Below are 13382 nucleotides of genomic sequence, written 5' to 3'. Positions count from 1 at the left end.
ACAATTTTTTAGTATCATATGACAATTTTTCTCATAAAATTTGACTTCGTAAATTTTCTATCCATCAATGTTTTTGTTATTTCTATAATTATTAGAGTATTCAAACTCGTAGGCAAATTTTAAAATATTTTTAAAAGTCTTGTAAGGAATTTAGAAGCTATTTCTTTTTTTACTCAAGTAATAATTAAAATGTAATAATTTTACTATGAAAAGTGAATCTCAATTATACAATACACCTAAAGGGGAGTTGAATAGGTGTTTTTATCCAATTTAAAAGCCTCTCAACACAAGTTAACTAACCTTAACAATTTTTACAATTTTTCCTTCTCTTTACAAACACTTAAAAACACAAATTAGAAATCACATGCAAATATGAATGCAACAACACTCCCCAACACAAAAACTTAGAACAATTTTTTTATTAAGAACAAGAGCAAAATATCTCAAATATACGTATGAACAATATTCAGAAACAACATTAAAGGTAACTCATATCTATTTTACCTTAACATTTAACCAAAAATTAGATGTCCAAATTATCAAAGATAGCTAAAATTGAAATTGAAATGAAGAGAAGAATGAGAGACAATGAGACCAAATTTTAACGTGGAAAACCTCCGAAGAGGTAAAAACCCATGGGCCAACAACCGATTAAAAAAGTTCACTATGACGAACAAAAATTGAATACAAGATTTTACCTAGTTCAAGCCTACCAATCCTTTTTGGACAACTTGACTAGTACCTTTCACTTTCAACTTTTCACCTTCTTTTTCCAAAGCACACTTGGAGTCCACATCAAGCTCAATCTCGGACTCTTCTTGAATCCACACAAGAAGAAAATTTGTATTTACACAAACCCAAATAGATTTGAAATTGAGAGATGAATGAATGAAGAATCATCCCATTCTTTCTCAAGAAAATCCATTAAAAAATTTGGTTGAAAACTTGAATGAAATTTTCTTGGAAAGCAAGCAACCTTAAAGAGAGAAGGGAATGAGGAACACAAGAACGACTGCTACAGTCTCTCAGTTCCAGAAATGGGAGAAATTTGTATTTAAAAGGGAAAAGAAACCCTTAATCTAATGGTTGAAAATTGATCTCAAAAAGAGGTTATTTGGATTGATCTGCCCTTGCACTTGGATCGATCTAGAAACAAGGAAACAAAAACCTTTTAGCAAAAATGTTTTTCTCATGCTTCCTTAACTTTTTTAAAATGTTCCAAGACAATCAACATTTTGAAATGTGGTTGATTCAAATTTCATCCAACTCCAACTCCAACCTCAACTACATGCCTTTACCTCATAACAAATTCAACTTTATCTTCATTAGGTAAGTAGTCCAAAGAAGGATTGGAAAAACCAAGTTAGGCGACACTTAAGAATTTTGTTCGGAATTGCCAACCTAGCTAAAGACTCAAATACTACATAATTAAAATGTAAAAAAAAAGCCCTAAATCCACAATTGAACCCAGATATTTTTCTTTTCCTTGAAAAAAAAGGTGAAGAGTATCCAAACCCCATCCACTTATTTGATCTTTAACATATTTGTACCACTTCATGTGAATTCAACTATTCCAGACTCTTGTGTTTGCAAAGCTAATGTTCTTTTTCAAATATACTTCTGTATTTGTTGACTTAAGTTTCCATCCTCATAATATTCAAAATTTATTATTATAAGAGCTTATAAACTAAAAGCTATAGTTAAATTATCTAAATAAATGATCCTTAGAAAATGTATATATGATATAGAATACTAGCATATTACCATTTTTAATGTTTTCACAAAATCATAACATTATATTTATAAGAATACAAATATGTATCATTCATCATCATAAACTTATCATATTTAATCAACTCTTAAAAAAAATGAAGGAATTTTAAGATTGAAGCTTCAAAAAAGAAAAATGAGTAAAATAAATAAATTATTTATAATGAAAATACATTTTCAGTGTTAAATTATTTAACATAGCAAAATTTTGTAATGAATAGAAAATATAATTTAAACAAATTTATTTGACGTAATAATGAAATGGTATATAGTGATTTTATTTGTTTGGACCAATATCATTATTTTTAATTTTATTTCACTTATTATGTATTTTTACAAGAGTAATGTGTGTATGGATCACCACAAGAATATTGATTTCTAGCACATAGATATTAAAATACATTAAATAAAATATGAAATATTAATCTATTTCGATATGTTTGGTACATGAAAATGAGGAGTGAAAATAGACATCTCATTTTTTTTTTCTCTTTCATTCACATGAATAAACATGAAATATATGAGAAAATGAATAAGGGCCTGTTTGGTAACTGTTTTACAAAATAATTTTATAAAATAGTTTTTGAAAACTATTTTATGATTTTTGTAAAACAAAAGTCTATTTGGAAACTTAAAATATTTTTAACATTTTTTAAATATGTTTAAAAATAATTTTTATATCTAATATTTTATTTCTAATTATTCTACATAATTATATAATTATTTCTTAAAACAACCATCAGAAAACAAGTGAAAACAATAGAAAATTTGTTCTTAACAATAGAAAACAAAAAATAGTTTTTGGTTATCACACATATTTTCTGTGGTTTTTGTTCTAGAGAATACAAGACTGTTCTAAAAAACAGTTCCCAAACAAGTCCTAAGATACTCATTCTCATTCTATATTGGCCTATATTAAACATTTCCTAATATTAATTCAACTACGAGATGAATGGGAATGGTCACCCCCGACTTCGAATCACTATTTGGATACTCGGTTATGAAGAATTAAATTTGCATCTTCTAGAAAAATATTCATAAGATTTTACTAAAATATAAATCAATGAAACAATCATACAATTTTTACAAAGGCAAGTTCTTTGATCTCATTTCTAGTTATGAATGTTTTCTGATTGACCCTACTACTTTATGCAGTATGCTTTGGACCATAATAACAAATTAATATGAGAATTTTAGCCAAAATAAAATTTAATCACTTGAATTTTGGCAAAAGAATATAATTTTAAACGTTTGTAAATGTATTGATTTTGATAAATACTGAAAATAATTAACCTTGCATTTTTAAGTCATTTGGATATAAAACAAAAATAATTTTTATTAGAGAGGGTTTTTTTTCTTCCTTTTTTTGGTAAAATATTATAGGGCTTTAGAGTTGTTGAGAAAACATAAGGTTCGTTATCTTTTTATTTCTTCTTTCTTAATTTATTTTTATATTTTAATCACAAAGTTTCAAGATTAAATGGTCAAATCAACTAAATTTGATCATTAGGAAGATGAAAATAACAATAACGAAGAAAACAAACTAATTTGTTCACAATATACATAATTATTTGTTAAAAAAATTTATAATTTAATGTCAATTAGATATACTTTTTGCTTTTTATTTTTAATATATATATTTTATAAAAAGTAGAATATTTCATGCAAAAAAATGTATATATATATTTATTTTATATCTTTGAAAATCATTTTTATAAAATTTAAAATTTGATGTAATAATTTTTTTTTTTGATATCTCAAAATTTTTAAACAATTTAAAAAACAATTATTTTTTTAAATATAAGTTTCTAAGAGTTTTTGTATGGTATATAAAAATTATAATTAACTTTTTTTAAAAAAAAAATTCAAAACAAAAATCAAGAAGTGTATCAAAATGGATGATAATTTAATCAATTTGAGAAATAATTACCACAATTTATATGATTTTGAAAAATCATTGAGAGCCACACCATATGAATGGCTCTTTCCTAATTCACACAAACACAAGCATCTAAAGGGGCTAGGCCCGGGTCCTTTTGGAAGCTAGATTGGGAATTTAAGCCCAACCTAAAGTCAAATTTCTAACAAATATAATTATAATTAAAACAAAAAAATGATAGAACTATTGGTTTGATACCTATGTAGGGGTGCAACTTGGATAGGTTGCCTCAATCCGATTCAAACCCAACCCAACTTATATCATACAATAGATGAGAATGTTAGAGCGCATATTTACAATTCAATTGATATTCTAAATTATAAAGATTTGAAGTGTTACATACTATATGGTGCAACACATGTTGTTTCCTTAGCATTTAAGTAATAAATAAAATATAGTCATTTCAAATTTTATATCATCAAATATTTTTTATTTTTTCCCTAAGAAAATATTAAAAAAAATTATATTCTTTCTCAATTTCCTACATATTAATAATATTAAGGGTTGGATTTTTTTACATCTAGACTAGGTTGAAACAAGCAAAATTGATCCAAGAAAAACATGATGAATGCATAAAAAAAATGTATAATTATAAAACAAACAATGATTATAAAATTTCATACACAATACTTTGTATCAATTCTCTTTTGTCAATTTTGCAATTTTTTAAATTTTGAACTAAACCAACAATGATTGAATCAACCCACCTACAATATTTTTGTTTTCTAGTACATTGTTTTCTAATCCGATGACCAAATCAAACTCTAAAGCTTCTTAGTTAGTTGTTGAAGATTCATAGATGTTTGAAGGGGATTACTAGTAGGTTTGGTAGGTTTGTTATTGTTGGTACATGACCAACAATATCTTTCTTCGAGTAGCCTCACCCACTCAGTTGCTAAAAGGACCTGCAAAAAAAGGACTATTTGAATGTTAGTCCGAGTAAATCCCTCCAAAGGTTAAGTCTGTTTTGGGGAATTTTTGGCACAATTTTAGTGTGAATTAGAGCGCATACATTTTCCTCTAACATCTAATATGCTTTTATAGCGAGGGGTCTTGTAACATTATCTGTGTTCTTATTATTATCATTTACTATAAATATAATGCATAAAATTTAATCATTGGTTGTCTGTAATGGGTGGCTATTTATGTTGAGCATTGATTGTTTGCCTTGTGTGAAACACATAAGGATCGCATTTATAACCTCATTGTCCAGGTGTGCATTATTTAATAAGATCTGACCGCATACTAAGTTGAACGGATGATTCATTCAAGTGAAACTATTTAACTAGCCTCGAGAGCCCACAGTTATTACTTAATATATGGTTTTTAAATTTTTGTACTGCTATTTAAGTCTCTATTATTCTTTCTTAGGTTATATTGTGTTGCCTTCACATGCGATGTTTAAATAAAAGCCCGCTAAAATATTTTTAATCAATTTCACACTCATGGTTAGGTGACATTTGGTAAGATTGCAAAATTTGTTATTTTAAAAATTTTGGACTTTGATGCCAACAATGACAAAATCAAACAAACTAAAAGATTTTTATTTTTCAATATATTGTTTTCTTGTACAGTGACCATATCAAACCCAGAAGATTCGTATTATCAATTTCATGTTGTAAAAAAAATTAAATCACTCTACAAAATACATAAATATAACACTAGTAAAGAGCCTTAAATAGCCCTTTCATTTTATACAATAATATAAAAGAGATATATAACCATCAAAATACTATAATTCCTTCCAAAGCTCACTTTAACTAGATCATGTATGTGAGAATAATAATTTTTTCATGAAAAATTATTAATCTAATCTAATTGGATTGGAGCTATTCCTAGAAGAGAATTTAACCGCTTTAGAATATGGCAATTGACCAAGATGTTTGCAAATATAAACCTATGCAAAATCATAAAAACGATTATTAAAGGTGTGGCATACAATGACAATTGATGAGTACTAGTCCTATGGTCAAGCATTTTGTTCACCTTTGCCAAATGTTATTTAAGAACAAAAAATTGCAAATAGAAATGAATCTTACCAATAAGGATGATGGTTGACATATCTAACCTATGTTATTATAATTTTCTTTGAAAATCATAATGATAAAAATTTACTAATTAATTGACTATGTTTATTCTCAAATTATCATTGAGGATATTTACTTTCTTATATTATGTCATTTGATTTAACATAGTACATGTCATATTAATTGCTTAATATATATCGATGTTTTATCTATGCATAATATTAATTGCTTAATAGCATATTTCAAAAAGTTTGTTTAATCAATTATACATCAATAATAACTGATATCAATACATATTAGATAATAAAAATTTGATTAAAAGTTTTAAAAGGGTTCAACTAAAGTTTTATATATACAATAAAAAATATATGCTGGAAAAGAAAGTTGCACCTCTTCAACATTGAAATGAGAATTTTAATTAAAATATTTGAAAAAAAAAAATTCAAGACTTTAGGTGTGACCAAGCATAAGTTGTGTCCACGTAATAACATAGGGTAGTAGGCAAGGAAAAGTGGCTTCCATATGAATCCCTATAGCCACCACTGACAAAGAGTCATGTCTACAAGTGGTATATAGTATTAAATTTAGTGGATGTCATACCTTTTAGCAGTAGCTATCAGAAGCCCCAACTACATAGATCCTTTAGTTGAGTAAAAACCATGGTTGAGAATTTGGCAAGTATTCTACCCAACCATCAATTTGGGGTCAGGCGAACCCATCAGGCATGCATCCAGCACCTTGGCCTGGATCTTCTTTTATACACCCTTTAGACTTGGGGAACCATCCCGTCCAACCAACTGCTTGTTACCAGGCAAACCCATCAGCCATGCCCTCTAACACCTTGGCCAGGATCTTCATTTACACACCCTTCAAACCTAGGGAACCATTCCATCCAACTAGTTGCTCAGTACTAGGCAGACCCATTAACCATGCCTCTGGCACCTTGGCCAAGATTTGATATTCCATGAAGGCAGTGCTAGTTAACCATTCTTTTGTTCCTCTTTTTTTTTTCCCCATTTTGTCCATAGTGCTGAAATAGACTAACTAGAAGTAGGAATTTTTTTTTCTCAGGCACCCTTTTTGTTCATCTCCATTTTGTAGCAGTTCCTCACCCAAAACTGCTACGATTATTTCTCTTTTCTACAAAATGGAGGTGAACAAAAAGGGTACCTCAGAAAAAAAAAAAAAAAATTCCTACTTCTAATAAGTATACTGCAACACCATACACAAGGAAAAAGAAAATAAAAAAAATAAAAAAAAGTGGAAAAAGAATGGTTAACCAGCACTGCCTTCATGGAAGATCAGATCCTGGCCAAATGGATGAAGGATTTACCTGGCCTGGAGCAGATGGTTGAATAGAATGGTTCCCCAAGTCTGAAGAAGATCCTGGCCATGGTACTGCTGGATACCTGCCTGATGGTTTTGCCTGGTACTAAGCAGCTGCTCAATCTGTTTTCTTCGCTCCACGTAATTCCACTCTTCTACTTGTACCGATCGACAAAGCATGGCCTAGATTCAATTTGAAAAAATTAAGACGATTTTTGAGATGGTAGTAAAGGTAACTGACCCAACTTGTAAGTAGCAATCTAAAAGGCATAACACAACCTTGCTATTTTAAATTCTTATGGTACAAATTCTTGAGGTTTCTAGAACAGAGAGAATGATCAAAAATTAAATAACACGGACCAGACAACAGCATGGCCTGTCGAAGTCCAATTTAAAGAATTCAAGAAAGAAATAAAGCAAGGAGAAAGAAAAAATTGTTCAAACAAAGCTTGATCCTGGGCAACTATCATTTTCGAGGATGTTTTTTCAAGTTCTAAACTACTTTGAAATTAAAACAGAGCTTGATCCTGGGCAATTGGCATCACCACCTCATTTCTTTGCCCGTTCCCATTTTCCATCAAAACAAACACACGTGAAGAAGAAAAGTAAATGCTAGACAAGAAATGATTTAAAATAAAGAATATGTTGAGAATTGAGAATAAGTATAGAATAAAAGCAAGAATGCATATTCTTTGGATTTCGGTGCAGCTTCTCTCTCTACCTTTCTCTTGCCACGATCAATGGTTTGATGGACGTCCATGCTTGCTTCATCTCCTTCTTGATCTTCTTCATTCATTTTCCTAGTCTGAAGGGAAATTTAGAGAAATTCTTGTGGAAAAAAGGCCAAGAAAATCAAGAGACTTTCTTAGATGGATGGAGGTGCCGTTTTGGATTCTTATTCTATTGCATTCTAGAATTTGTTCACCTATACTAACATTTGTTCACCTTACTATTTTAGGGGTTGTTTAGATATAATTTTCATTTTATTTCTAATTTTAAAGCATAAGAGTAATTACTTTCCAAAAAATTTAATTCAAAATTAGTGGTATTTAATTATTTTTTTGTTACTATTATTTTTACAAAAAGGTTCCTCCATTTTATATAAAAGTTACTATTATTATTATTTTTAAAAATAAAAAATAAATGATGTATTTAAACAACATTCTAACATTTTTCCATTCTTTGAGTAAATTATTATTAGCCATTCATTAGCTGGCAACTTAAATAACACTAATGAAATTAGTAACGGGAGGTTAAGTATAATTACTTTAGTTAGCTAATAGACTTCACCCATTAAACTACTATCATAGACCCTTGTGATTTATGGTCTTCTCCCTCTATGATTTCAAGTTTGTTTAGTCAGCCTCTATCAATGCTTTAAGAGTCGATTTCATAGTTTTTTTATTAAATACTTCTAATATAAAAAAAAATGTTTTTGAAAAAAAATAAATTAAATGTTTGATAAAATTTAACAAACACATTAAAAAATTTTAAAAATCACTTATAGTATTTATTAGAAAAGCACTTAATAGGTGATTTTCTCAAAAACACTTTTAAATAAAACATTTTTACTAAAAAGACTTGTGCTTAGGACACTTTTAATAAAAAAAAATTTTAATTTTTTTATAAAAATTTGATAAATATTATCTTTAATAGTACTTATATCAATTACACTTACACAATATATTTAATATATATATATTATTTCTTATTTTATCATTTTTTTTTTTTAAGTTTTCTAAGCATTTCTATTAATTTTGAATCATTTATGTTCAATCAATATTTGTGTAAAAAATATATACTAATGTTCTAATATATCCATAAAATTCAAATATCAACATATTCGTATTTACCAATATTTTAAACCTTGTTTATAACTCAAATTAATATCCTTAATCTTTTAAAGTTTTCTTGTTGCCTTAACTAATTTATATTCTGCTTTTAAAGTTGGCCTTTTAAGTTATGTCTGTAGCTTTGGCTTGCCATACCCCGTTATTTTTGGGGCATCGTTTCATGTTATGGCTGTGACTTGACCTGCAACATATTAATCTTGACTAGCCTTTTTAGGTGCACAACCTTATCTTATCTTTGTAGTGTACATTTGGCCTCATTTCCTATTTTAAAATATATAATAAATTTTATATAAAATATAATAGTTTTTAGAAATTTATATTAAAAATATAACCATTTTTAAATATTGATTAAAACAATTAAAGTATTAAAAAAATTTGACTACTTAAAATTTAAAAATTTTGAAATTTTTTTAAAGATATAAAATCTTTATTTTTATTTTTTATATATAAAATTTTCTATTTTTTCTTTAATGGAAGTGAATTACAATAGAAAGGGTAGTTATTTAATTATGAGTAATTAATTTGCTTTTGACATAACCTCTCTAAGCTTATCCCAAACTATTTTGTTTTTTATTCTCATTGATTAAGTTTACCCTTACTTAATATCAAGAATATAACATTTTTAAGATTAAAAACATTCCCTAAAATCATTATCGGACATTTAGTTTTTAACTCTATTGTATCCACCCGAAGATAATTTTTTATGGCCTTATAATTATAATGTTAATTGAAGTCGTTATAATCATGTGCATGTGCCTAAATATTTTTCATATTAGTTATCATAAAGTTTGGTGCGCAAAATCTAGTGCTTATGTGTAGCTGCTGCAGTTAGCATGAACAGGTCATATCACTACACACAATTCCATCAAATGCACCAATTTCAGAACACAGTCTACCTGTCTACTTGGCTTATATCAGTAGAAAATGAGGAACCCGTCCATACTGGTGAAGCCTGCACCTCCAACAGCATTGAAGAAAATCTTATCCATAGAATTTACATCACACCCTAGTTTATCACCCAATACTGTTACGAGTATTTGTCTTTTCTACTAATTGGAGGTGAAAAAAAAGAGCGTTGAATGGTTGTACCAGCACTACCTTCGGTTTGCAAGACAAACAGTTTCCAGCCGGACAGGACCTTAACTGCTACTGGTTGCTGAATTCTAGATTAATAATAGAAGTAGTGAAATCCCACTAGTTGTTTGATTGCAAACTGGTGATTGATGCAGTGGGACTGTTCCTGGGATTAAACTTTCAGTCATTTTCTCTAGCGCTTTCTCAAGGTGGATGCATGCATGGCCGATGAGTATCCTTCATCCCCAGCTTCTGGTTGGATAGGATTGTTATGATGTAATTGTGGTGTCGGAATAATTTCTTGTGAGGATTCTGAAGGCATGCCTGATGTGGTTGTCTGAGATTGAGTGGTAGCATGGGTAGGAGGGTTATTAGTAGTATCGAATAAAGGTATAGGGTAAGCTCCTGGCTGAGATGCTGGACGCATGACTGTTTCATTCGCCTGATAAGAAAAGCCTGGACTGATAGGGTCGTGATAGACTACATGTGGAGTATAGTACTCTAAAGGTGCAGGACATGTTCCTGATTGAGATGTTGCAGGCGTGGTCGATGGATTTGCTTGATACTCGTAGTTAGCAAAGCTAGAAGATGGAAGATCATATCCTGTCCAAGGTGCCGAAGGCATGGCTGATGGGTTTGCCTGGAACTGAGCAACTGGTTGGATGGGATGGTTCCATAAAGATCCTGGCCAACGTACTGCTGGATGCCTACCTGATGGGTTTGCCTGGTACTGAGCAGCTGGTTGGATGGGATGGTTCCCCAAGTTGGAAGGGTGTATCGATAAAGATCCTGGCGAAGGGGCTGCATGCCTGCCTGATGGACTCGACATTGGACCTGATAAGGGAGAATCATTTGATTCTCCATAAGATTTGCTATATCCCAATTCGGTTCCATAAAATCCGACTGTATAGTTGTAAATATATGTAGATATGTTTTCAATATTTGTATTTCAAACCTTTCCTATTTTATAGGATCACATTGTTGTAATTTATTCTATATATATTTGATGTTATCTCCTGCATATGGCAAGGAGGATTTAAGTCATTATACATTGTTTCTTAAACATCTTTATGGTATTAGAGCAAGGTTTTTTTTTCTTTGATTCTAACCATGGCTGCTTCGGCTTCTTCATCTTCTTCTCTTCCACTTAACACAATGGTGCATATGCTCACCATTAAACTGACTTCCTCACATTACTTATTGTGGAAAAATCAGTTTGTTCCACTATTAGCCAGTCAAGATTTGTTTGGCTATTTGGATGGTAGTATCGGGGCTCCCTAGCCACAATTCTTGCCGCTGATGGCACCACCAAGTCAAATCCAACATACACTTCTTGGCTACATACTAATCAGACGTTTCTCAGTTTACTCTACTCTTCTCTTACCGAGGAGTCTATGAGTGAAGCATTAGGTTTACGTCATTCTCATGAGGCTTGGCGCACTCTTGAAGTCTCATTCTCGCACCGGTCAAAGACTCGTGAACTGCAACTCAAGGATGAACTCCAACTGATGCAACGCGGCTCTCAGTCCATTGTTGAGTTTTCTCATATCTTCAAAGGTCTTTGTGATCAATTGGCTACGATCGGTCGTCCCATTGACGACACATATAAAGTTCACTGGTATTTACGAGTATTAGGGCCTAACTACAAGATCTTCTCCACCACCATGATGTCACAGCTTCTGCTACCCTCATTTGCCGAGATTGTTCTGAAAGCTTTGAGTCATGAGATTTTTGAATAGTCGGTTTCCCACTCGTCTTCTAACTCTGCTTATTATGTGCAGCAGACTTCCAAATCTGTAGGGGCTAGGAAATGGAAGAATCGGCCTTCCACTTTGTCTAGCTCTTCTGCAAATTCAAAGTCATCATCCACCGTTCACTGCTAGTTGTGTGACAAGGATGGACACCTAGCCAAACGTTGCTGGAGCTTCTTGAAACTCAAGAAGAAGTAGTCAGCTAATACTGCTTAAGCTTTTTCAATCTGCTCGATTCAAGACCTGAATGACTCTGAATGGTTTCCTGATTCTGGTGCAACGTTCCATATGACAAGTGACATCGAGGTTGTGGATCAACTAGCTCTCTACTCTGGTAATGAACGTGTCATGGTTGGAAATGGTCAGTCTTTAGCAATTTCTCATACCGGTTCCATTTCATCTCTTATTCCGTCTAGTTCTTTTCTTTTATCAAATGTCTTAGTTGTTCCTGACATTAAGAAAAATCTTATTTCGATTAGTCAACTTACTAAAGACAATAATTGTCTTGTTAACTTCTCTTCCTTTGGTTTTACCATACAGGATCAGGTCACAAGAACTGTACTGGGAGTCGGAAGATGTGAAAATGGTCTCTACGTGTTGGATCGTTGTCATTATGTCCTTATGTCCACCACTTCTCCTTCACCGCGAGCCTCTATTTGTTTATGGCATGCCCGCCTTGGTCATCCCAATTGTCGTACTATCGCTTCTCTTTCTAGATTAGGATATATTTCTTGTAGTAATAAATTGGCGAACATTGATTCTGAAATTTGTGTTGGTTGTAGACTTGGCAAAAGCCATCGTTTACCTTTTTCTCTAAATGATGAACGTTGTGCCATGCCTTTTGATCACTTACACTGTGATTTATGGGGTCCGTCATCGGTTCTCTCTTTTACTGGATATAGATACTATGCGGTATTCATTGATGATTGTACCAGATTTAGTTGGATATTCCCTTTAAAACAAAAATATGATTTTTTTTATACCTTCATCCATTTACAACATTATAGTGAGACTCAATTTTCATCCAAAATAAAATCCTTTCAATGTGATGGTGGAATCGAATTTACAAATAATAAATTTCGATCTCACTTGCAATCTTGTGGCATTGTTCTCCGTTTGGCATGCCCCTACACTCCTAGTCAAAACGGCATTGCAGAACGCAAGCATCGCCATGTCACAGAAACGGGTCTTACCCTTATGTTCCATGCATGTGTGCTGCTCTCTTTGTGGGCTGAGGCCTTCTCAACTGCTGTCTTTCTCATTAACTGACTCCCGTCGCCATTACTTGATGGCAAAACTCCCTATGAGCTCTTGTTTGGTAAGCAACCGAATTACTCTATGCTTCACACTTTTGGGTGTCTTTGCTTCCCTTATTTGAAAGATTACTCATCAAATAAATTGTCTCCAAAATCTGCTTCTTGTATCTTTTTAGGTTACAGTACACTTCATAAAAGATTTCGATGCCTCGACCGAAAGACACAATGTGTCTATGTTTCTCGACATGTGCAGTTTTATGAAAATACTTTTCCTTATCATGGTGATTTTGTAAAAAATTTACAAACCAACATGGACTATACCAATTTTTCTGAATGTCCAAACTATGTGTCTAGTTCTTCTACTATTGGTTTTTCTCATTCGTTTT

The 13382-nt window shown here is 31.3% G+C and overlaps 1 protein-coding gene across 1 annotated transcript; it reads right to left on the bottom strand.

Annotated features, from left to right (window-relative positions):
• Window positions 1-10182: 10182 nt before the first annotated feature.
• On the bottom strand, window positions 10183-10818 carry LOC117908324 (extensin-1-like). Its single transcript, XM_034821924.1, has one exon. The coding sequence runs from the start codon at window positions 10816-10818 to the stop codon at window positions 10183-10185; it is 636 nt and encodes a 211-aa protein (XP_034677815.1).
• Window positions 10819-13382: the final 2564 nt, after the last annotated feature.

This window comes from Vitis riparia, chromosome 19, assembly GCF_004353265.1.
Source record: "Vitis riparia cultivar Riparia Gloire de Montpellier isolate 1030 chromosome 19, EGFV_Vit.rip_1.0, whole genome shotgun sequence".
Taxonomy (NCBI): domain Eukaryota; kingdom Viridiplantae; phylum Streptophyta; class Magnoliopsida; order Vitales; family Vitaceae; genus Vitis; species Vitis riparia.
Note: the sequence above shows the minus strand (reverse complement) of the source record. Positions and strands in the feature narration are given on the sequence as shown.